The sequence below is a fragment of the Pleurodeles waltl genome, chromosome 11, assembly GCF_031143425.1.
Source record: "Pleurodeles waltl isolate 20211129_DDA chromosome 11, aPleWal1.hap1.20221129, whole genome shotgun sequence".
Lineage (NCBI taxonomy): Eukaryota > Metazoa > Chordata > Amphibia > Caudata > Salamandridae > Pleurodeles > Pleurodeles waltl.
In genome coordinates this window covers 2080001-2106467 of record NC_090450.1, presented here as the reverse complement: position 1 = coordinate 2106467, position 26467 = coordinate 2080001, and the positions used below count along the sequence as shown (strand labels likewise).

Genomic DNA, 26467 nt, shown 5'->3' with positions numbered 1-26467 from the left:
CACTAAATTCATTTCCTTTCACATGCACCATTTGTCAGTTTTTGTTTTCAATTTTTTCTTGGGAGGACCCACCCTGGACCCACATTTGTCCATTGAGCTTGTTTGCTTCATTTGCTACATAAAAGTCATACTCATACCTTTACGCCACACCACTTTCAAATGTCACTAGCCACCACTGAGATTCAACACAGATCTCAGCAGCAGGGACATTGGATCACTGTGCTGGGCTGCTGCAGCATTAATTGTGCTCTGCAATGTAATATTTCCCTTTGACCCACTCCCTTTGCAGCATTATTACTCAATGATCTCCTTCCACAATTCACTGCATGTCCCTTCCTGCAGCCATTCCAGGTGAAGGACATCAGGGCCAGACTGGAAACCAAGACCAGCCCTGACAACAAGCATTGGCAAAGCCATAGGGTCTTGCCTATGCTAGAGCTATTGGCTTTGCTAAAGTGTTTTAGCCATGTCGTGCACCAGCGTGGCTGCTGTTCAGCATGGATAAAGGTTAGTGGCATAGAGGAAAGTGACATGGGGTATCGTACAGAGGAATGGCGAAGAGTGGAGTAGAGTGTTGTAGAGGAGAGTGGAAGAGAGTGTTGTGTATTGAAGTGGCATGGTGTTGAGTCATGTAGTGTGGCATACACTGGAGTGGCATAGAGTAGACTGGACTGGTGTAGAGTGCATTGGTAGAGAGTGTTGTAGAGTATAGTGAACTAGAGTGCAGTGGCATTGAATTCAGTAGCGTACAATGCAGCATTGTAGAATGCAGTGGTGTAGATTAGAGTAGTGCATAGTAGGGAGCAGTGGTGCAGAGCAGAGTGGCACAGAATGGAGTGGCACAGAATAGGGTGGTACAGAGTACAGTGGTGCAGTGTAGAGAAAAGTACCGTGGAGTGCAGTCACATAGAGTGAAGTGACGTAGAGTGCAGTAGCATAGAGTAGAGTGGATTAGAGTGGTGCAGAGTGGAGTGGCGCAGAGTTGAGTGATGCAGAGGGCAGTGGCGCAGAGCAGAGTGGAGTGGCATAGAAGTCCATGGCATAGAGTGCAGAGTAGAGTTGAGTGGCATGGAGTCCAGTGGCATAAAGTGTTGCAGTAGAGTAGCATAGAGTGGTGCAGATTAGCGTACAGTGCCATAGGGTGCAGTGGCATAGAGTGTAGTGGCTTAGAGTTGGGTAGCGAAGAGTGGAGTACTGCAGAGTGCAGTGGTTAAAAGTAGAGTGGCACAGAGTGCAGTGGTTTAGAGTAAGTGGCACAGAGTGGAGTACAGTGGCGTAGAGTGTAGTAGTGCAGTTGAGTAGAGTGGCATAGGGTGTAATGGCATAAAGTGGTGTAGAGTGCACTAGCATGCATAGAGTGCAGTGGTGCAGAGTAAATTAGAGTGGCGTACAGTGGATTGGCATAGAGTGCAGGGGCATTAAGTTCAGTATTACATAGGAAAGTCCATTGGCATAGAATGTATTGGTACAGAGTGCAGTGGAGGAGAGCGTAGTGTTGCATACTGGCATAGAATTCAGTGGCATAGCGTGGAGTTGTGCAGAGTAGATTGGTGTGGCCTAGACTGGAGTGGTGTAGAGTGCAATGGTGAAAAATGCAGTGGCATAGAGTGCAGTGGTGAAGAGCGCAGTGATGTAGAGTAGTGTGGTGAAGAGAGCATTGGCATAGAGTAGAGTGGTACCGGGTGGGGTAGAGAGGCGTAGTCTGAAGTGACATGCAGTGCAGTGGCATAGAGTGGAGTGGTGCAGATTGCAGTGGTGTGGTACAAAGTGGAGTGGTGCAGAGTAGAGTGCAGTGGTGTGGAGTGGTGCAGAGTAGTTTGGAGTGGTGTAGAGTGGAGTATTCATGGTGTGGTAGCACACTGCCATTATAAGCAAACACATATTCAATTGAAATGACCATTACATTCACTCAATCAATCAGGATTTTTAGAGCACGGCTAATCACTGAAAAGAGTATCAAGGCACAGAGAACAAAGTTGCTAAGGGGTTCATTTAAACAGCCGGGTCTTGAGTCCTTTCCTGAATTCCAGAAGAGAGTAAAGGGAAATCCTTCCACAATTTCACAGTAAGGTAGAAGAAAGAGAATCTTCCAATGTTGCTGCTGCAGATGTGGGGATGTGTGTGAGGGAGAGGGACTTGGAGAGCAGGTGTCTGGAGGGTTGGTGGAAGTTCAGGCGGTGGTTGATGTATTCTGGCCCTTGATTGTGAAGGGCCTTGAAGGTGTAAATCAGCATCTTGAATTTACCTTGTTTCTGAATGGAGAGCCAGTGGAGCTTCCTGAGCTGGAGGGTGGTGTGGGTCTATTTGTACAGACATAGGGGGTCATTATGACCCCGGCGGTCGGCGTTAATATGGAGGAAGGTACTGCCAACAGGCTGGCGGTACTTTTCTCCATATTATGACATTCGCGGTTTGGCTAAAGCCAAACAACCAATGTACCACACCGACCGCCACGGCGGTAATGACCTCCGGGCTGGAGACTTCACTCTCCAGCCCGCCTGGTGGCCCTCACTTGCCTGCCTGCAGGATTATGACCCCGCCTACCACCATGGTTTTCGTGGCATCCTTACCGCCACGAAAACCATGGTGGTAGGCACTATCAGTGACAGGGAATCCCTTCCTTGTCACTGATAGGGGTCTTCCCTGCCCACCTTCCTCTCCAGACCCCCCCATACACACCACACCCATTCCAACATTCATCCATGCATGCATACATCCATTCACACACACTTACATACATACACACACACACGCATTCACACAACTCAACATACATGCACTTACATATCCATACATGCACACACAACGCACAACACACACCCGCATACACACACTCACAGACATACACACACACCTACACACACACAACACCCCCCACCGCCATCCCTTGTCGAAGCACCAGACTTACCTGTATTCAGGGGGTCCTCTGGCAGAAAGATGTCAGAAATCCAGCTGTGGCCAAGCCGGTGGATGGCGGTAAGGTGGCGCTGTTGACAGCAGAACACCGCCTGGCCATATTATTCTCATACTAAGGCCGCCATCCACCGGCATGGCCACAGACGGATTTCAGCCATCCTTCTGGCGGAAATCCAGCTGTGGTCATAATCCGGTAGATGGCTGGTAGCCGTGGCGACAGTCTTCGAGCAGCCGTCGCCGCAGCGGTAGGCGGTTTTTACCGCCGGGGTCTTAATGACCCCCATAGAGTTTTACTTACACAACTATACCCTGCACAGATGAAAATGTGTGAAATTGACTCACCTGGTGTTATGATTTGTTTTGATCATAATTAAGTTCATGTTTGCAACACACTTTAGAAATAACAAAAAATGTGCTTAATTTGTGTTCCTAAATCTGATATATTCTGAAATACTTACACAGTTCATTTAAATGTTGTTGGGTGCTAGAAGAAAAAACTCTTTCCTACCCCTAGCAAGATTGTCACATAAATCCTCTCACTTTGAAGTTAGAGAAAGAAAAGTAAACATGCTCCTGGCATTTGACCTCTGTCTTTGAATACACACAAATGTGACAAGTTAAGAACAAGATTCATAGGCATGTTTACAGAAAGGGAGCACTCAGAAAGACACTGTAAATATTTAATTAGGCAAGGGAAAGTACAAACTCAAGCTGGACAGCCTAAAACAACTAAAACCAGCAAATGGAAAGCAAGAAGATGTGAGTTACAAACCACAAAGCCAATGCAAGGAGCACACAGAATGCATTCCAAGGTCAGCTTTGTGAATGTCCGGAAGATGTCTTTAGCAAACGAGGCAGCTGTGTTGTCTGATAGGCTATGACCTAAGAAGGATCAAACAAGTCCCACGCTTCAGGAGGCACTAATCAAAATGGAGCCACAGGCCATGGTTGGGACTTAGCAGCCCACCCTGCTGTGAAAGCAGCTCCTGAGACCTCAATTCACCTTGGAGAGTTCAAGAGTAGCAGAATGGCCAATCCACCTCTAAAGGCCATGGCCAGCATTTTGATCTCTACAGTAGTGTTAAATGGTACCACTTCCTTGGGGAAATACCATTATTGCAGAGGAGTGGTATTTCCAGGGATGGCGTTAGCCACTGTTTATGAGTTGTTTACATTAAGTGAGGGATAACATGTGGTTTTGGTTTTGCTGGTTGGTAAAACTGCACATTTCACTCCCTTTCCAAGCTGGTTTCTCATTCACAAATTCCTCTAGATAATGCACTGAACAACCCGTCTAAATGCAGTTTGCACCCAATTTAAACTCTAAAATCTTAAGGACTCTCAAAGCCATTGTTGAGTCCCTAAATGTGTACTCCTCTAGTACTTTTTCTTACGTACTCATATTGTGAACTGGCCTCAAAACATATACCATATGGAATATTCAGGGAATATTTGTATATAATTAGTAGAAAGAGGAAGGACTGTGGCCTCTCTAACTATAGGGACTTCAATGTTTTGGGGAGATTTACAAAGTCAAGTAAAGGTCCATAGAAGAGTACTCCTGTAGTAATACTTCCCATACTCATAAATGCTTTTGTGAATCGCCCGCATGGTTAACTCAGCGCTCAGAAGGAGCGTCTATGTATTGATAGCATCTTTTGAGGCTTCCTTGGAGGGTGGTGCAGATTTTTGGACCCTGTGGATAGGTTGCTCTGGTCTTCACCTGACCTTTAAGACAAACATGGAAAGGGGTGCATGTTGACCTTAGTGTGGCATTTTGAAAAGTAATATGAGGGTTTGTCTGTCTGTCTTTCCGCAGGAGATCTTCGGGTACAGAGCCAGCGCCGGCTGGATTATTCTGTGTATTGTGGGGTACATCTTGTCTGCGGGAGTCCTTCTCCTGATCTTCTACTGGAAGCCAGAGTGGAGTGTGTGGGCGAACTGCACCCCCTGCTCACTGAAGGAAGCCAATGTGGTCCTCCTCAGGTCAACGGTAGGTGGTTCTGCCTTTACCTCTGCATCTCTGCATGAGAATATAAATCATGAAATGTCTGGACGTCAAATGTGAACACAGTAAAAGGCGGTTCCTACCACAACTGCTGCCTTGAAACCACTGACCGTCTCAGGACCAGGTGAAAGGGCCTCAAGATGATTTGACATTCACTCTTTAAGAATCAATTGTAGGGGGGAGGTGGCAATTTTGAGGGTAAACGGGCAATCCCCAAGTTCCCTGTGATACCCTAGTGTAAGCGGTCATATAGGGTTACAAGTGAAATGTTCAAAATAGAAGCAAAATCATGAAGGAAAGTGTTTATTCAGGTGTGTTTGATAAGTAAAATACTTAAAAATGCTGATCCTATTATAGAGGACTTTTGCACACATTTATCCAGGTAGAATCAGCCTTAGACGACGCAATGTATTGCATGTGGCGCGGTGTTGGGTCTTCATCTTCTTAGAGCTACATGTGGCGTTTAATAAAGCCCAACATCAGATTCTTCGGCAGAAGCTGTTCGTCCTTCACATCTGGGACGATGCATTAAAATTAGGTCTTGGCGAAATTCAAATTATGCTGATGATATCCACGTATTTTCAGGAATTTCGTGTTATGCTTTTTATGAGAAATGCCAATATTACGGTATTACATCACTCAATGTAATTATGCGCCATTTGTGGTAAAAAGTTTGCTGTGAAATGTGCCATTCACCATAAAAAATTACCATAAACAACAAAATGCAAGTTGTGCTTTCTTTAAATGAAAAATATAACTCAAAATGATGGATTTTTATTTTGCGTCACTTTGCTGAAATTTTGCATTATTATGTGAAAGCAAATTACATGAATTTTACACACTCCTAATTAAAGATATAGGTCTTGATTAAGACCTTGGCAGAGTGAATTATTCCGTCCCAAATGTGACAGATATCCCATCCGCCGTATTACAAGTTCCATACGATATAATGGAACTTCTAGTATAGGGGAGGGACATCCGTCACATTTGGGACGAGTAATCCCATCCACCAAGGTCGTAATCATGCCCATACTGTTTTATTTCAAGTCCTGTTACGTATTATTTAGCTCGACATTAACTTCTCATTGACCCTCCCTGTGCCCTGGAGGGTTCCTCATGGTTTTGCATTCTCTCCTTAATGTTTAATGCTTACCTCTTGCTGCTGCCCATATGCTGTATCTATCAGGTTTTGCCTTCCTTGTGTATGCAACACACTGATCCTTGTAAACACCAGGGATGGATTGGAGTTGAGTTATCTAAGACACTTTAATAGCATTCCAAAGTCATGTATGTGACTCAGAAAGTTCAAGCGGAGGCAGATGCAAAAATAAACAAAATGATTGCAGCTCTGTGGAGTGTAAACACTTTTTTGTGTAAGCTCACAACTGCTGTTCAATAGAAACATGTGGGCGGAGCCAAAGACCCTCTCTAGTGATGCTCACGTAATTCTCTGGTGACAGCTGCGCTGTCAAGCCAGGTCATAAAAAAAGAGTGTGCAAAAAGCATCTCCTGGACGAATAGCTATTCAAATAATGAGCAGTACTTCTTTTTTGCGCTCATCTCCTAAGGCCATCCCTTGTTGGAGGGTTTTCCTCAGAATTCACAAACATTATGTCTGAAGGACGCTACTTACATAGCAGGAGTTGCCACCATGGTCGGTCTCTAAGCTACATGCTGAGTTACATAGAGCGCTTGGGGTCTGGCACGGTGTGAGCCGAGGCCACAATGCACATCAGACAGGGAGGCTTGATTTAGACTTTGGTGTTAACCACAATCTTGGTGTTGGTCAGGCATGTCAGAAGCTATAGTGGGCTTGTGTGCCAAAACCTATACAGGAGACCCCTCCTCGGTTTCTTATTCAAAACAAGACTTGTAATTATGAAGACATGAACTGTAGAGAAAATTAAAACTCCTTAGTTGCGTCACCTAGCGGTTTGTTGAATCATCAGTGTTAATAAGGAAAAGCAAAATCTTTTATTGGTAAAAACATGTTGCCACAGAAGAGCGGGCCCCAAAGCATGGGAGGCCTGGGGTGGAGAGCCCCCCTGCCCTCCTCATGTGACAGCCCTGCTGCTTCTCAATTAATCTGTTGGGTGAGTCTGTGGTGGAGTTACCAGTCCAAAGGTAACCACACTGGTGGATTATTCACCAGGGGAGGGTCCTTCACTGCAGGTTTTAGATCTAACTCCACAAATCACTGCACAATCCTGCCCGCAACTCTACAGCAGGCCCCACCTCCAACCGCTGGAGCGCCACGGTGCAAAAACTGGGAGTTGGTGAAAGCAACCACAGGTGATTAACAAATCACCCTTTAATCTAACAAATGTCGGGCAAAAGCGTCTAGAACTATCCAAGAAATATTAAGGTGTTACCACATGCAAATGCTTACAACATAAAGAACAGAAAAGAGCAAATATTGTATAGACAGAGACTGAGCAGTGTTAAGCCTAACAACATTCTTTTCTGGCAACAGCAGGGTGCCAGAAAATAATGCTGCTGATGACCTTGAATGTCCTCCAGAGCAGTATTCCTGTGGCTTGTCTATGTCCTCTGTCCATGCTCAGCAGCATAGACACAAGAACAATGGATGTGTGAAAGTAAAACTACTGGTTCTCAGCTGATGTTACAGGAACAAGACTCCTGGGAAGGAGACACGTGAGAAGTAATTAGAGAATTAACCATATGTAGAAAAGAAAAGGTCTAACATAAGAGATAGCCACATTGGAAATAAACATTTGCTGCACAAAGAGAGAAGGTGGATCCTAAAAGTGCTGCAAGGTATGTGTGTATGATATGATAACAAGGTAGTTAGTACCCCTGGTCAGATGGATACCAGTATTATAGATTCAAATCCTTTTATTGTATTTAGACAGATTAACATACCTACAATTGCAGGCCAGTGGGACATAACCGATAGATAGCAAAGTCTCATAGGTGGAGAAGATGGAAGGGAGGATGGGGGAAGGAGAAAGAGGTAATTGGGAGGAAGGGGAGCCAAGAAGGATACCAACTTCAGAGGCTACAACAACTTATGATATATAATGGTACTTGGATTTGTACAACACACTGTCACCCGGAAGGGTATCCTGGCACTGAGCAGGTGTGAGTCTAGGTGCACCTATGGCCTAGTGGGACTACTGGTAAAACCAGGTCTTCCAGCAAAATTCAAGAAGTGAGGTGGAGGGTCTTTTGTGTAACCGCAGGTCGCTCCGCTCTTTAGGAGTGATGTAGGTTAAGAATCGAATGCCGGACCTGGTTTTCCATTTGCAAGTCGGAGCCCAGACGAGCAGAGGTTTGTGGAAGGTTTGTGAAAGCAGATACATTTGTTGAGGCATACTGGGCCACAGGTTATATGTCAGAGGTTACAGGTCTAAGCAAAAACAGATATGGGCCTTGGAAGGTATGTGACCTTCCCTTCCAAGAAATGAATTTGGCACGGGCCGTGGGTGGGTGGGGGGAGACAGCGGTAAGGGAAATGTAGTGAAGGAAGTCCATACAGGTCACTAGATGGACATTAACTTTAACATATGTACAGCATACCTCTTCTCTCAACAAATGTCATTTACTTTGCCAAAGCTACATTGAGACATTTTGAATATTCTGATGCTGGCTCTTTAGCATTCCTAATATGTCACGAACGATAAAGATAAGTGGTGGTTTAAACAGGAAATGTGAATCGACTGCACAAGAACAAAAATATTGATGATGATAAAATACAAATGATGAATACGGAACCACAGAAATGACTGGATATTGGTGACATAGTCACAGCTGCACAAATGGTAATTTTAGATTAATTTTTGGCACCCCTATTGTAATTTTCTTCTGATTCAATCTAATTTATTTCCTTGGAATTGAAATGCACAGCACACAACTACTGATGCCTGATACAAAGTTTATAAAAGTAATTTATAGCAATGCAGATTTAAAGAAGCTGTGGGGGAGGAAGGAAATAATATGTTCATGGCTGAAAAAAGACCATTAATGAAAGTTTGACTACAAGGTCCACCTGCCTCCTTACCCTCACGGAGCTCAAATAGGACGCTCCTTACGAAATGCAAACATAGAGACCAAATGGGTCGGTATGTTTCATGTGTGAGTATGGAAAATGGAAGTTTGACAATTGAATGCACACAAATAGTATACTGACATGATCCTTGTGAGGCCCTGATGAAAGCCAACTAGGGCCACTGAGACATTGGTGTGAAACATGTTGACCCGGGATACAGAGGATACTAATTTCCTTAGTGCATCACCACCTGCCTTTAACTCTGTCAGGGTGCCCTTTGAAAATATAATGAACTCTCAGGACACCATAGACTATTTTGAATCTAGGATCCCACTGAATAACCAAAGTGCTCCCTTGGCTACAAAGGTTGAGCCCTTCCAGATACACTAGGCACCTGGACGAAGACTCTTTGATGAAGTATCCCAGTGGGTGAGAGCCCTTTTAATACCTTCGGGTGATCCCCTTGGGCTGATATGGAGAGTAGGCTAAGCACGGTAGCAAAGCCACTGATGCCCTGGTGTGGAATAACCAATAGGATATGAGGATTTGATGTGATGGAGAAGTTGGTGTCTTGGTTGACAGTCCTCTTCCAAAATCACCAAGACGCTGCTCACCATGGAGCGTCTGAGTGCGCGCATCATCCATAGATGGCTTCTTTCAAAAATAATAATAAATTACATGTACCTCATTTTATTGTTTTTTTTACATCTGTGTTTTATTTCCCAGGACTACTTAAAGAAGTACACCCGAAAAAAGGTGCGGTGGATGCACCTAAAAAACTTCAGAGACTTTCTGAACACTGATCACTCAATCATCGCCGATGAGAAGTCCATCATAAATCGGGCAATCAGGAAGCCAGACCTGAAGGTAAGGAATTCTATCAATGTAAACATTCATTGTGTCTTATGATTATTCTTTCATCATCTATCATGTGAATGAAATGTAGAAATACATGATCGCTCGGTGTGAGTTTGATACTAAATGTAAATAGTGGCATATGTAGTGCACACCATTCTCTTTCACTAAGGACTGGTAGTCTGTTGGCCATGAAATTAATATAGCTCTTCTACTGTTTCGGTGAGCAGAGTGCAAAGACCTTCTAGGTCAATGAATTTTGCACACGCTTTACCGGTCTGTTGGAGGTCTATGTTAGGACCGAAACTTGTTACTATGCAGTGGCTGAAGCTTCTTTAACTTCTACCAAGCAATGCTGATTCTTGACCATTGACTTTAAGCCCATATTTATGGGCATTGGGGTGCAGGCAGCCCAGCAAGTCACCCTGCTGCGGTGCACTGCGTCACAGGGAAAAGGAAGGAATGTGCCATATTTATCCAATACCATGTTGCAAGGGTACCTGCGTTGCATGCATGATTGATCATGTGCAAGAAGGGACACCTGCAGAATACAGCAAACATAGGAAGAGGGAAAAAAAGAGGAGAAATAATATTTCTCATCGCTACGCCTCTCCTGGGGAGGGGTATCTTTTTGGTGCATTCCCAAGCTTACAAGTTCTTGTAAATCTGGGAACGCATCAAAATCCATGGATTTTGTGTAGGAATACCCATGCAATATTCATGGAAACACCTCCTTGGTGCAGAGAAATGAAACACAGTGATTTACAGTGCATTGCATTACTCGGGATTCATGATGCCATGGAGGACCACACAAGTGGCCTTGCGTGGCTTCATAAATCTCATTTAAGGCTTTCATCACTATTGCACCATGTTGAACGGTGCAAGAGCAACGCAAACTTGGCCATAAATATGGCCCTAAATTTGTTTCAACCCCTCACTGCTCAGTATAATTAGTGATCTAAGGATCCAGGCTAGTGACTGAATGGTACGCAGTTCCCAGTATCTTGCCTCAGGGCTAGAGTATCACGCCAAAGTCTGATTGGAGTGCTCCTCTAGCTCCTTCTTTGAAGTTAGTACTCAAATCTGAAGTTCCAGTGTTAGGGATGTCCCTTAAATCCCGGATTTATGGGTTTTATGGGTGTGGAGGCTAGTGGCCAATGGGCGACTAGCTCCTACCGCTAATCTACCCCTGAGGTGACCACGTCCGGTGGGACAGGTCACCTTTTGCTTCCCAGAACCGTCTATTCTGTAACTCCTAAGATGGTTGAAAGAAAGATTTAGTGCAGAAAGCGGGCTGCTCACCCTAAAGGTGTAGTCAGCCTTCTGGGGGTGTGCACTGCCTTGCATAGCTAATTTCCCACCTGACCATGAGCAAATGTGCCTGGGGCAGGAGGAGGGTTGTTTCCTCCCCTGGGGTACAGCACAGATGGCTATCAGGGGCAGTGAAACCTTCGAAGCTCACCACCCTGGAATGTCCATTCACTAACCAGGCTGGCTGGCAGGAGGTGTGACCTCCTTCCTGCCTCAGCCTTTGTCCCTGACAATAGGGAGTGTTCACACTACCTAGCAAGAGGTCAGAATCCTGTCTTTGGTGGCAGCAGGTATGGGGAAAGGGCAGGCTGACTGACCAGCGCACAAAGAAGTTGGGGTAAACAGGTGGTACACCCTAAGGTGCCACCTGGGTACATGTCAGTCATCCCTTGACACCAAATTGATGTCAAGGAGAGAAAGCACATTGTTTGACATCAAACTCAACATATCTAGGTGGTACCATAATGGAGCTAGCACCCCTGGTCTGTCCTGGTGCAAGTCCCATGTTACACTAAAGACCAGCTTGCACTTATAGTGTACTTTAATGAAAAAGATACCAGAGAGAAATATAAGCTTGTGCTTACCTTGCGTGCCCTTTAAATATATGTCACCCTTCCTCCTGGGCTGCAGAGGCCTTCCTAAGGGGTGTCTGGCATATATGTATCGCAGTGCATGGGACTATGCCACACATGAGGAGGGCACAGTTGAGATTGAGCAGTTTGCACTGCTCCTGAAATCTGCAATGGCAGGCCCACTATCAGTGGATAGCATGGGTCACTCAGGGTGGCACAGACTTGTGCTGCAACCCTGGGGCCCCCTTTACCGCCTATGCCCTGAGTACATGGGTACCTGTTATCAGGGACTTATAATGGACAAACCAGGGAACTTCCAGTCGACAAATCAATTTAGGGAGAGAACACAGGCACTGGGACCTGGTTAGCATGTTTCACTGCACTGTCAAAGTAAAAAAAACAGAATCTAGTAGTCCAAATGAGGGAAACAATTGGGGACATCTGCAAAAAGCCTGGTTTTCCTACACAACTGACCCAAGATATCAGGCTTTTAGGACAAACTAATACCAGGTTAGTTAAGTGTTAACAGTAATTTCTATCTAACAGTCCTCCAGATCTCGTGTTATATTTATTCCCCAGTCCATATCCAGTTCCTTATGCTCCCAGAGATGGGATCCGACTCCATTCGATGCAGGACCTAAACTGGACACGTACACAATAGATGGGGAGGTGAAATAGGAATGACACGGAGGTGAAATAAGAGCAATGCCAATCACCTGAAATACAGAGGCTAAGGCCATGCCATCATTTGTTGTGAAGTGTCTCCAGGAGGCTTGTCTCGTTTGTAGTGGGTACCTATGGTACTTACACCTTATACCAGGTCCAGTTATCCCTTATTAGTGAAATGTAGGCAGTGTCTAGAAGCCAGGCTGTCTAGAGGTAGCTGTAGGCAGAGCAGCCAAGGCTGAACAAGCTCTTGCAATACCACTGTAATCACACAGTACTCACACACAAGAAAGACAATACTCAGTGTTACCAAAAATAAAGGTACTTTATTTTAGTGACACAAGGCCAAAAATATCTTAGAGGCTATTCTCCCTTAGGAGGTAAGTATAATACACAAAATATACACTAGTAACCAAAATCAGGTAAGTAAACAGTCATAAAATAGTGCAAATAGTGAAAATCACCATAGACTACAATGGGGCTAGGGGGGAACACAAACCATATACTAAAATACTGGAATGTGAATGTCGGTTTCCCTCCTAGGCAAGAGTAATTTGTAGAGGGCTGCTTGGAGTGTAAGAAAACACCAAAGGTAAGTAAAGTACCCCACCCCAGAGCCCAGGAAAACAGGAGTAAAGTACAGCAAGTTTCCTCAGAACACATTAGAAGTCGAGATAAAGAATTATGCAAAAACCAAGCAAGACTACAAGACACCAATGATGGATTCCTGGACCTGAAGACCTGTGCAGAGAGGAGACCAAGTCCAAGAACAGCTGAAGAGTCCAGGAGTAACAGGAGCCCCTGCTAACCCGGTTGAAGGTGCAAAAGTGGATTCTCGAGTTGGAAGAAAAAGTCAGAGATGCACCAAAGAAGACATCCATGGGTTCCTGCTTGGTGCAAGAGATGTCCCACATCGAGTAGATGGATGCAAGCTGGTTTTCGCCATCTGATTCCGCCAACAAGCCTTGGCTCACGCAAAAGACGTGTTTGGCGGGAAGAGGTGCTACCTGGACCCAGGAGGGACCTGGGAGTCTCAACTCAGACTGAGGAGACAGTGGGGGCTCTAAGCACTTCAGAGATCCCCCCGAAGACCAGGCAGCACCCACAGGAGTACCAGACACGGGGACAGAGGAGTTGCAAATAATGGTTGTCGCAGCACTACACAAAGGGATCCCATGCTGCCAGAGAACAACTCAGGGAGCTGAGCATCACAGGATAGAGCATTATGGACCAGGGCTTCGCTGTGCACGAAAGATTCCTTGGAGAAGTGCACAAAAGCCCTAGGAGCTGCGAAACATGTGGTGCACAGAGGTACTGTCAGGCTCGGGGAGGCAAGCTCTTACCTTCACCAAATTTGGACAGCTGGACTTTTGGACAGTCAGGGTCACTTCGGTCCACGCTTGTTTTCAGGAGAGGGAACCCAGAGTACCGGTTGTTGCTGCAGAGAGGTGCCTGCTGAAGCTGGGAAGTGACTCTGTCTCTCTATAGGAGATTCCTTCGGTCCTTCTGGTGCAGGATGAAGACAGGCAGTCCTCAGAGCGTGCACGACCTGGAAACTGTTGCAGTTGCTGGCAGGAGCTGGAGTTACAGAGTTGCGGAAGCCGTCTTGGATACTTTGTTGCAGTTGTAGAGTTTCTGGAGCAGGTCTGCGGTTGATCCGATGGTAGAAGGTGAAGCAGAGGCTGCAGAGATGTCCTGGTGGAGTCTTGCAAACTGAATCTGAGGAAACACCCAGAGGAGAGACCCTAAATAGCCCTGAGAGGGGGATTGGTCACCTAACCAGGTAAGCACCTATCAGGAGGGGTCTCTGACGTCACCTGCTGACACTGGCCACTCAGATGCTCCCTGAGTTCTTTGTCCATCCTGAAAACAAGATGGCAGAACCCAGGGACACTCTGGAGGAGCTCTGGGCACCACCCCTGGGGTGGTGATTGCCCAGTATCGCACCAGAGCAGGGACTGGTGTAGACTGGATTATGCAAGGAGGGCACCATTTGTGCCCTTCAAAGCATTTCCAGAGGCTCTGGGAGGATACCCCTCCCAAGCCTGTAACACCTATTTCCAATGGGAGAGGGTGTAACACCCCTTCTCCTAAAGGAAATGCATTGTTCTGCCTTCCTGGGACTGAGCTGCTCAAGCCCCAGGAGGGCAGAGCCCTGTCTGTGAGGTGGCCGCAGCTGGGGCTGCAATGAAAACCTCAGAAGACTGGTATGGCAGTACTGGGGGTCCATGGTGGAGCCCAGGGTGCATGGAATTGGCCCCCCTATACCAGAATCAGATTGGGAGTTCAATTTCCCAATCCTAGACACCTTACATGGCCATATTCGGGGTTACCATTGTGAAGTTACATACATGTAATTAACTATTTGTAGTGCACACTTATAATGGCGTCCCCGCACTCACGAAGTCTGGGAAAATGGGCATGGACGACGTAGGGCACCTCTGCTAGTGCAGGGGTACCCTCACACACAGGTACTATGCACCTAGCCTTCAGGGTGTGAAGGTTAGATTTATAGGTGACTTATAAGTGACCTGGTGTAGAGAAAATGGCTGTGAAATGGTGCTTACACTATTTCACTCAGGATGCAATGGCAGTCCTGAAGAAGTATTTGTATGAGCTCCTTATGGGTGGCAAAAGAAATGCTGCAGCCCATAAGGATCTCCTGGAACCCCAATGCCCTAGGTACCTAGGTACCATACAGTATACTAGGGATTTATAATGGGGTCCAGTATGCAAATTTGGAGTGGAATACTGGGTTACCAGTATGTAAGTACAAATTTGGAATCAGATAGAGCATAAGCACTGGAGTTCTGGTTAGCAGGACTCCAGTGACACAGTCAAGCATACTGACAACACAGTAAAACATACTGACATATCGGCCACAAACTATGAGCACTGGGGTCCTAACTAGCAGGATCCCAGTGAGACAGTAAAAACACACTGACAAGCACTGACAAACAGGCCAAAAATGGGGGTAACCATGCTAGAAAGAGGCTACTTTCTATCAGTCAGTTTAGGGAACACTGGAGCTGAATGGCTGTCTGTCTGGTATTACATCGTCACACAGTGAGCCAGGACACCAGGAGTCTGCTCACAAATCAATATGAGTGGGTCTTGCATTGCACCCCATCATATACAAAGCCACTGCTTGCGTGATGGTAAAGTACTATGAGGTGCAACTTTAGATAGTATGTCCCTTACTGCAAGCTCAATCTAAACAGCGGAACACAGTCAGTAACACAATCCATTGTTGCATAGCCACTGACTACCTGCGATGAAGATTTCTACGTTTGCACTTAGTCTCTTGTTTGGAAGTCAAACATTTCCAGCATGATGAGGCCGAAGGCTATAGCCGACGAGAGTTCCAGGAGGCTGTATACGATTTAGGAGAAGGACCACTAAACTGGATTCGTTGCTGCGGAGAACAACGTAGCAGGGGTTACCATGAAGTCAAGCTGAGTGGTGATGCACCTTGGTTAGGCAGACCAACAGGTTGGTCCTGGTCTTCCCTCGCTTCAGCTTTTAGCCAAACGATTTGCTAAACACCACAACCAAGGGTCCAGGTTTGAAGGGTCACCATCTGGGGGATCAGTACTCACTCTGCCTGGGTCCTGGAGTGGAATCAACACAGCGGGAGCCTGTTATGTCCCCATGGCTCTGAACAGGAGGCCAGCAATCTAGCCATTGGAGTCACTTTGGTAGTCCTGGCTTCAAGTGCTGAAGCAATGCTCAAGCAGCAGGGCTGGCCTCTGAGGGTTCAAGGAAGGCTCTAGGCATCCAAGCAGTCCTTCCAGTTGGAGTAAAGCAGTCTTGTGCGGAGCACAGGAGGCCACAGCAGCAAGCCTCCCTCTGAGAGTCCCTCCACAGGTCCGGAAAATGGACTGAAGAGTGGCTCTATGGATTCCTTTTTATGACTAGTGCCTTCTTTGAAGTAGGAGAAGTTTCTAGAGGTTTCTCTATGGCATGCTTGAACTTTCCTGACTCCCTTGCCCTAGCTCCAAGCTAGCTGCAGGACAATGAAGTGGTGATAAGTTCTTTGTGTGAAGGCAGATCACAGCCTATCCAGTTGCAAGCTCCGCTCCCTATCCTGCCAGCAGATGGCCCAATCAGACACACCTAATCCTTCTATTTTGTGACTATCTGGGAAGAATTCATAAAGTCCAACTGCTGACTACACCGAGTCTTGGGACCCAGGACAGGCTAAAGGCACCAAATTGCAATGGGCAGGAAAATCCCAACTTTCTAATGACCGTATTTTCAAAAAAATTGTAATTTAAAATCTGACTTTACCATTAAAAGGGAATTTAATTAGAATTTAATATATACCAAACACAAGATGCTTACCTGTACCCAATAAATAGTTAGCACTTCTAAAAATGTAATATCACAACCCAATGTTATCCTACGGGATACGCAGTGAAAAACGAATGCAGGAGTTTTCCACTTAGATGATATATAAAATGTAAATGTACATGTACAGCCTTTCAATTACAATGCATCCTTCTCTATAGGCTACCTAGGACCTACTGTGGGGGTCATTTATATGTATTAAAAGGGGACTTTAAGGCTTAGCAAGGAGGTTATCTAACCAAGGCGAAGTGGCAGTTTAAACCTGCACTCAGGCTGCAGTGGCAGGCCTGGGACATGTTTTAAGGGGCACTTAAGAGGGGGCACGGTCAGTGCTGCTGGCTGGAAATATGGCGTACCACTCTACAAGGGACGTATAAGTAAATTAAATATGCCAACTAGGTGTAAGTCATTCTACTATGTTTGTGGGAGACAGCACAAACACTTTAGCACTGGTCAGCAGTGATGAAGTGCACAGAGACCTAAGGACAACAAAAATGAATTTCAAGAAAAGGGGAGGGGAGAAGGCAGAACGTGTAGAGGAAGACCACTCTAAGGCCGATGTGTCTAACCGAGCAGCTTAGAAACAATACCTGGAGAGCCACTGTTGTGTGTTTCCAAGTCTGTGCTGCGAACCGCACGGTTTGAGCACAAACAGATGCATGGGCCTGCTTGAGCCAGCATACTGAAGCAGAACATGTTTATGATTCAGTCTCAGGATCACCAAAGCTTAATACTCATTCCTGTTCTAATTGTGTCAAAATGAAGCTTTGAACCTATGGTGCCAAAAAAAGACCTAAGCCTTGACACAATAACCTATAGAAACTACAGAGATGTGTTTAATGGAAGCACATTGAGCTGTGCTTGTCCCCCCCCCCCCCCCCCCCCAAGAAGGTAAATGCACTAGAACACTTGGGCAACTCTCACACCTAAGTGGAAGGATATCGGTCCCAGCACTGCTTTCAGATAAACAAAAGCCCTCATGCTTGATAAAATCAGTTCAAAGAAGTCTTTGTAATGTCTTTCAAAGAACCACAAAATCCGATTAGGCACCACCCAACAAAGTCAAATAAACTTCTGGTGTGGACTGCAGAGGCACACAGCCCCAGGCATCTGGCAGGCCCTGAGGCTTCTCTGCTACCTCCGTTGCACAGTGCAGGGTGTGCTTTCACCAAAGGCCATAGAGTAAACAGTGCATATTAAATCCTTAGTTGAGGTCTCTCTTATGACAGTGTAAAGCAGGAATACGCCCAGATAGGACAGTATCACCACACTCATTAACCCAGTCCTTTCTTGGATCCTCGGGACAGAGAACAGGGCAGTGTTACACTGGTTACCAATAACGGAGCCCTGACAGGACAGTATCACCACCTTTATTAACCCAGTCCTTTCTTCGATCCTTGGGACAGAGAACAGGGCAGTGTGATACTGGTGCGCAGTAACAGAGCCCAGACAGGACAGTACCACCACATTTATGACCCAGTCCTTTCTTGGTATCTCAGGACAGAGAACAGATGAGCAGTAACAGAGCACTGAGCACCCCACAATATACATCTCATGTCCCAAGTAGAAAAGCTTCATCTGTTGTTCTTTGTTATTTCTCCAAAAGGAAGCAGGAAGGTGTGTTCAATGCTCCCATGAGCCTGTTACCTGCTGCTATCAAATATTAATGGTGTACAAACATAACCCCGCATATCTGAATCCTGGACATAGGGTATGATGGGTCTTTGAATGCTGGGATAGATCTCCACATATCTTCATCCTGGACATAGGGTGTGGCAGGACTTTGAATCCTGGGATAGATCTCCACATATCTGCATCCTGGACATTGGGTGTTTCCTGGACATAGGGTGTGATGGGTCTTGGAATGCTGGGATAGATCTCCACATATCTGCGTCCTGGACATAGGGTGTTTCCTGGACATAGGGTGTGATGGGTCTTGGAATGCTGGGATAGATCTCCACATATATGCATCCTGGACATAGGGTGTGTCCTGGACATAGGGTGTGATGGGTCTTTGAATGGTACAATAGATCTCCACATATATGCATCCTGGACATAGGTTGTGACGGGACCTGGAATGCTGGAATAGATCTCCACATATGTGCATCCTGGACACAGAGTGTGTCTTGGACATAGGGTGTGATGGGTTTTTGAATGCTGCAATAGATCTCCACAAATCTGCATCCTGGACATAGGGTGTTACAGGTCATTGAATGCTGGGATAGGTCTCCACATACCTGCATCCTGGACATAGAGTGTGTCCTGGACATAGGGTGTGACAGAACTTTGGCACCATCCCTGTGGGTTTTTGTGGGGAAAAAATAGAAATCACTGATGAACATTGAGTTTTACAATTTTTGAGAACCCTGAAGTTAGTGAAAAATAAGTTCATAACAAATAGAAACTGAAAATTGGAAATGCATGACTTTTTAATATCTGAAGTCCGCTACAAGTGCACCCCTGAATCATGGTTCAGGTAATGTAAAGCGCTTCACGTGATCTAATCTTCCCCTCTGGTGATGTGGCTCTATCTAGGTAGACGACAGCACTCACCTTTGAAGATCCTGGCATGTCAGAGCCAAGAAGCCTACACTGCAGTGACGATAGCACCTAGATACTATTGCTGAATGTCATTAATTCAACACAAGAGCTAAAACAAGCATTTGCAATGCAATAGGTCTGGCATTAGCGAGAGTTAGAGCTGTTGGCGTTGTAAATGGCAATCCAACCTTTGGGATCTTATAAGTATTTAGCCATGCAGCACCTGAAACCTTCATCAGAAATAAACTGTTTGTGCATTCCTTCATACACTTGACATTAGACAGTCATGGTCAGAACATCAGCAGCACAAAAGGATGCTTGTTTCCTGTCCAGGGAAGACCTGGCCTAGCAGTTCGGGCTGGACTGTTCCCATGGGAAGCACGGTCAAGACTGATTTGCATATAGCTGGGTCTAAACTGGGGTGACGTGGCAAGCAAAATAACGATGGATTAAACCCAGATCCGTGACTTGGGGTGAGTGTTTGAAAAGTTTCAACACTCCGTCCATCATTTTATTTTGTTTTGTGATGTTGCTTTGTGTGCCACTGGATTCAAGCTAGCCTGGCTGATGAAGGGTGATACCCTGAAACCAGTCCCAGGATGCTTGTTTCCTGTCCAGGGAGGACCTGGCCTAGCAGTTCAAGCTGGACTGTTCCCATGGGAAGCACGGTCAAGACTGATTTGCATATAGCTGGGTCTAAACTGGGGTGAAGTGGCAAGCAAAATAATGATGGATTAAACCCAGATCTGTGACTGGGGGTGAGTGTTTGAAAAGTTTCAACACTCCGTCCATCATTTTATTTTGTTTTGTGATGTTGCTTTGTGCGCCCTGAGTGGCAGGGGTATGCCCAGACGTGGATCCCTTGCTTGCTGCACCACTAGATTCAATTAGCCTGGCTGATGAAGGGTGATGCCCTTAAACCGGTCCCAGGATGCTTGTTTCCTGTCCAGGGAGGACCTGGCCTAGCAGTTCGGGCTGGACTGTTCCCATGGGGAACAGGGTCAAGACTGATTTGCATACGGCTGGGTCTAAACTGGGGTGACGTGGCAAGCAAAATAATGATGGATTAAACCCAGATCTGTGACGGGGGTGAGTGTTTGAAAAGTTTCAACATTCCGTCCATCATTTTATTTTGTTTTGTGATGGTCAGAACATCCCCTACAGGGCACCATAATAAAAATAGCCAAGAGAGGGCCAAGAGAGGCATCAAAGGAAAGGCCTTTCCTTTCATTTGATGTCTCTCTCTGCCACTAGACATCAGGGAATTTTTTTTTTTTTTTTTTTTTTTTAATGAGGGGAGCGTTCCCTTGGGCAAGGGCCGCTCCCCAGGCGGGCAATTTATTTTTAGGCCATTTCTGCCCCCCCTGGGGGCAGATCGGCCTGTTATAATTAGGCCGATCTTATCCCAGGTGGGGCAGAAACCGCTATACACCAGGGATATTATTTTTTTTTTGTTTCTTTTATTTTTTATATATGTGGGGAGCGACCCCTTAGGCAAGAGTCGCTCCCCTGGGGGCAAAATTAATTTTAGGCCATTTCTGCCCCCCTTGGGGGCAGATTGGCCTATTTTTATTAGGCCAATCTGCCCCCAAGCGGGGCGGAAACCACTATCCACCAGGGATTTTTTTTGTCAGTTTCACATGAGGGGAGCGACCCCTTAGGCAAGCGTCTCTCTGTTTTAGGCCATCTCTGACCCCCTTGGGGGCAGGTCAGCCTATTGTAATTAGGCCGGGTGGGGCAGAAACCCCTAGACACCAGGGATTTTTTTGTGCTTATTTTATTTTTTTATATGTGGGGAGCAACCCCTTAGGCAAAGGTCGCTCCCCTGGGCGGTAAATTGTCTTTAGGCCACTTCTGCTCACCTTGGGGGTAGATCAGCCTATTTTTATTACGCCAATCACAAGGGATTTTTTTTGTGTGTGTCAATTTCACACAAGGGGAACGATCCCTTAGGCAAGGGTCGTTCCCCTGGGGAGCAAATTCATTTTTTGCCACATCTGCCCCCCTTGTGGGCAGATCAGCCTATTTCTATTAGGCCTTTCTGCCCCCAGGGTGGCAGAAACCACTTAGGCACCAGGGATTGGTGTGTGTGTATGTGTGTGTTTTTTTGGGTGGGGCAGCCCCTTGGGGGCACTTTACTGTTATCAGCCTACTTTTCGAAGGCCCATCTGCCCCCAAGGGGGCAGAAAGCCCACCAGAGACCAGGGAAGGTTTTTTTTCAAAATAAGAGCGTGAGTGTATGGCCATAACCCCACCCCAAAGAAAAGGGTCCAAAGTTGTTCTGCCCACTAGTGGCAAGATGGGGCAATTACCCCCGATCCACACCCAGGGGGGGCAGAAAGTCTTCCAGATGCCAGGGAATAAAAAAAAAAATTGTGGGGGGGTGGCTACCAACCAGTATGGGCATTGTTATGCTCCCACCCCAACTGAAGGGGGTAACAGCCTTTCAGCTCTCCCCCCACACACTAAAACATCTTATCCCACGGCAAGCAAGAGAACATTTGATTATTCTAGTTTCTGGTTTTACATTTGGGCCATGAGAACTTGGCTAACACTCAAAATCGTCCCACTTGGAATGGTGAGGGCTGCACTTTTTTGGGCTTTGGGCGCTGCCATGTAGAAAAATCCACAAGACCTAGACACATCTGAAAACTAAACATCTGGGTGAGTCCAGGGTGGTGTGCTTCACATACACCCCACACCATTTTCTTACCCGCAATGCCCTGCAAACCTCCAACTTCGCTGGAAATCACCCATTTTTTCCACATTTTTGTCATGGAACCTTCCGGAATCTGCAGAAATCCACAAAATTCCTATCACCCAGCATTGTCTCATCTATACTGATAAAAATTCTGCCCCACTTGTCAGCCTAGAAATGTTTTTTTTCAAACTGCCCTTTTGGACCCACCTTGGTTCTCCCTCAATTTTGACATGTTTTGGCTCTTCCCTGTCACAGGCACTTGGCCCAGCTACACAAGTGAGGTATCATTTTTATCGGGAGACTTGGGGGAAACACAGAATAGCAGAACAAGTGTTCTTGCCCCTTGTCTTTCTCTACATTTTCCCTTCCAAATGTAAGACAGTGTGTAAAAATGATGTCTATTTGAGAAATGCCCTGTAATTCACATGCTAGTATGGGTGCCCCGGAATTCAGAGATGTGCAAGTAACCACGGCTCCTCAACAGCTTATCTTGTGCCCATTTTGGAAATACAAAGGTTTTCTTGATAGTTATTTTTCACTCTTTATATTTCACCAAATGAATTGCTGTATACCGGTATAGAATGAAAACCCATTGCAAGGTGCAGCTCATTTATTGGCTCTGGGTACCTAGGGATCTTGATAAACCTAAAAGCCTTATATATCCCCACAACCAGAAGAGTCCATCAGACGGTATTTTGCTTTCACAAATCTGAGATTGCAGGAAAAAGTTACAGAGTAAAACGTAGAAAAAAATTGCTGTTTTTATTCAGAATTTTGTCTACTTTTTAGAAATGTTTAGTTCTCCGGTTCCAGCATTGGTTTCATACCCGTTTCTGTCCCTAACTGGAAGGAGGCAAAAGGCACAAAAAATAGTAAATATGGGGCATGTCCCAGTAAAATGTCAAAATTGTGTTGAAATATGTGGTTTCCTGATTCAAGTCTGCCTGTTCCTGAAAAGCTGGGAAGATGGTGACTTTAGCACTGCAAACCCTTCGTTGATGCCGTTTTCAGGGGAAAAAACACAAGCCTTCTTCTGCAGCCCTTTTTCCCCGTTCAAAAATAAAAACTACATTTTCGGTGTATTTTGGCTAATTTCTTGGTCTCCTTCAGGGGAACCCACAAACTCTGGGTACCTCTAGAATCCATAGGATGTTGGAAAAAAAGGACGCAAATTTGGCATGGGTAGCTTATGTGGACAAAAAGTTATGAGGGCCTTAGCACGAACTGCCCCAAATAGCCAAAAAAAGGCTCGGCACCTGAGGGGGAAAGGCCTGGCAGCGAAGGGGTTAAAGAACATGCACAAGAACATGACATTGCGCAGCCTGTACAATGGTCTATGCACAATGCCCAGGTAAAGACTTCTTGGATAAAGCGATCAGGGCTGGACCATGGAGGAATGGAGGCCATCCAGGGCGCATTGGGAGCTTGTAACAGAGGCTTGGGGTGGGATGGGCAGTCCATGGTTAGGGCAGCGGATTACTGCCAGGTGAGCAGTACAGGGGAGAAGTGCAGCTCGAGTGCTTCACGGGAACTTTGTGATGTGATCTGTGGTCTTAGCCTCTGTCCTGCAAATTACAACAGCTTCTCGCAACTATACCACATTCACTTACCGCATAGAGATGCTATTGTTTGTGGAATGCCAGTAGCAATCTTTAAAGTAATGTCAATAGATCGTTTCCTGTGTAAATATCCTGGTTCATAAATACGTTGTTGATGCCTTAAGCTATACTTAGGCATAAAAAGAAAATAAATCACATTACTTCACCTTTTGAGTCACAGAACCAGGAGCGGTGGGATTCCAGGTGTGATATATTTGCCAATGTGGCTGTTCTACTGGGATGGTTTTGGGTGACCCACACACTCCCAGGTTTGTCAGTCTTGCCCATAGTTTTGGAAATGCATGCTGGATCACTCTTGCCTTTAAAAGGTAGGAATGGGGAGGGAACATTCCTCTATTTAATTTGGGGCAAAGGCAAGTGGGTTCACCGCAAAAAACCGATATTTTCCCTCTTTACGTAATAATGTTCAGCCTTCAAATGCATTTTAACGCATCATTTTATGTTCAGATTTTTATCACGTGGGTAAATTTTTTGCAACATAGTATGAGAGGCCCAAATGTCCTAGATTTCAAAGAGAACTCCGGGGATCCTCGGTGGATACTGTCTCGAAATAGGAGTAAGCCAATAATCAAAGGTAAAATAAATATGTTTTAATTATGCACTTGAAACTTCCTAAATCGGACCCTCCCCAATCTCAAGACAAAAATGAACTCCAGTTTTCCAGCCACAGAGCAGGGTGTCTTTTCAACTATTTTTTGTTTTCTTTGCAAGTGACACAGGGCCGGATGTACAAAGCGTTTTGCATGGAAAACATAAAGGTTTCATTTTTTCAAGTGTATTGCAACTCGTTTTCCTTTAAGGAAAACGGGCTGCAATACAAAAAAAAAAACAGCTTTATTAAAAAGCAGTCACAGACATGGTGGCCTGCTGTCTCCAGCAGGCCACCATCCCTGTGAGTGCAGCGAATTGCAATGGGGTCGCAAATTGCGACCCGCCTCATTAATATTAATGAGGTGGGTCTTTGCGACCCCCCTTGCGATTCGCAGATGGTGTCAGCGACACCATCCTGCATATGGGTTTGCGATTCGCAAATTGCGAGTCGCTCAGACTCGCAATTTGCGAGTCGCAAACCCATTCTTTGGTACATCTAGCCCACAGTTACTAAAAAGCGCCCTGGGGCACAGGGACTCCTGAAATGATTGCTAATGAACTTGTGCTTGTTTGCAGTTAGCGTTCCCTACAGATTCACAACAACTGGCTCCACTCTGGAACCGGTGACCAACGCCATGTGTCGGTTCCCATTCATTGCCGCTGCCTTCATAGCGCCTCGAAGAGAAGAATTAGCCCTACATGGATATTTGCTGTAAAGTGCAGAACATAGAAATGCCATGATAGTGAACCTGCAGCATTAAGTGAGGATGTCATTTTATTCAAGGTCGAATTTAATAACCACAGGAGAAAAAAACGACAAGCCTTGTCCCCTGCTGCGGCTGAAGCGCGGGGTTCCTGGTTACCACACAGCGCCCCGTAAACATTGGGAAATATTTATGGAAAACTCTTCCCCGAGATGCCAATGGTTCTACGCACTCATTGAAACCGTAACCCCACATATGAGAGATGAAGACGGTCCGCTGGACATTTCAGCCACCACTTGCCTACCCATGTGGACTCATCTGCGGCGCGGAGGGAGACAACGTAAAACTATGGAGTCCGAGTTGACAGATCGGCCATAATTGCACTGTATCTGCATTATTAGAGCAGTCTGACAGCATCATGGGGTGAAAAGCATTATGGGGTGAATAGCATTATGGGGTGAGTGTCCCAGTGACTACTGTAGAACCCTCTCTCCCGCTGTGCAGGGATAGCTGCATTCAGGATTTAAAACCTTCTGGTTGATTTCACGTTAAAAAACGAAAATGAACAAAAAACACACATATAACACACAACTTTGCACATGTTCTGATTGTGTAAAGTAATGAACAAGAAAACACAACTCAAAAAATGAACTGCGCGTGTGACCACTAGTGCTTACTCACAGAGGCAGGAAGCAATTAACAAAAAGAGTTCCCCCAAACTGGTGAAAAACATTCCTGGTGTAATTTAACTATACTTGGCCGTTGCTCCTCAGCCAAGTACAGGAAGTGACCTATCAGCTGATAAACCAGTTAGAAGGCAGCAAAACAAGAGCGACACTGCCTTCATCCTATGGTAAGCGGCAGGCATTGGCAGGCGGGAGCAAAGTCCTATACTCATTCCAACAGGTCTTGCAGACAGCGCATGCGTGCTGTCTAGGCACAACCTTAACAGCTACTAGGAAGTTAGGACCACCACATACACAAACTCTCTATCTGTGGCTCGGAAAGGTGTGACCCACTAAGACAAGGGTGCCAGGATGCCCAATGAAACACAAGACTCTATGGATCAATATGTGCCAGACACAAGCCCCCCTCTGTTGAGGACAGCAGCCTTGCATGCACCCAAGATGACCTGGGTACCATCCTCTCTAACATGTGGTCCATCAATGCCACAGCCCAGCTTTCAATGACAGCAACAGTCTCATGATTTGATTGGATAATACCTTGACGGGCATCGATGAAGCCATATGGGTAACCCACCGCCAAGGCCCGTTGCAGATGATTGAACAAGGGCTACTATTGGTCTTCCCTTCACAAACGTCAAAACATCCCTGGAGGCATTTAATCATTTAGCTGCATTGATAATGTGCTCCATCACTCATCGGTAGAGACTGAGTGCAAATGAAGATTTCCAGTAACTATTCCATTGGCTTGGAAGGTCAGTACCCGGGCACGTGTGTTGCATGTGCTGTCGAGGCGTGGCCTGACCATCCATGACTCCAGATCACAAGGGGACAAATCCAGTGGTCTCCAGCTGGTCACTGATCTTGCGGAAGTTGTAAGACTTGCTCGGTTGGACCTCTGGCCAGAAGTGGGTTACTTCTCTCCATCAGATTCATCATCA

General features: G+C 45.9%; 1 protein-coding gene across 1 annotated transcript in view; it reads left to right on the top strand.

Moving 5' to 3' along the window:
• The window catches only part of LOC138266526 (probable cation-transporting ATPase 13A4), a 182319-nt gene that overhangs the window by 23301 nt on the left and 132551 nt on the right, over positions 1-26467 (top strand). The window contains 2 exon segments of the mRNA XM_069215388.1: positions 4736-4909; positions 9660-9800. Coding sequence (XP_069071489.1) covers positions 4736-4909; positions 9660-9800 — 315 coding nt within the window.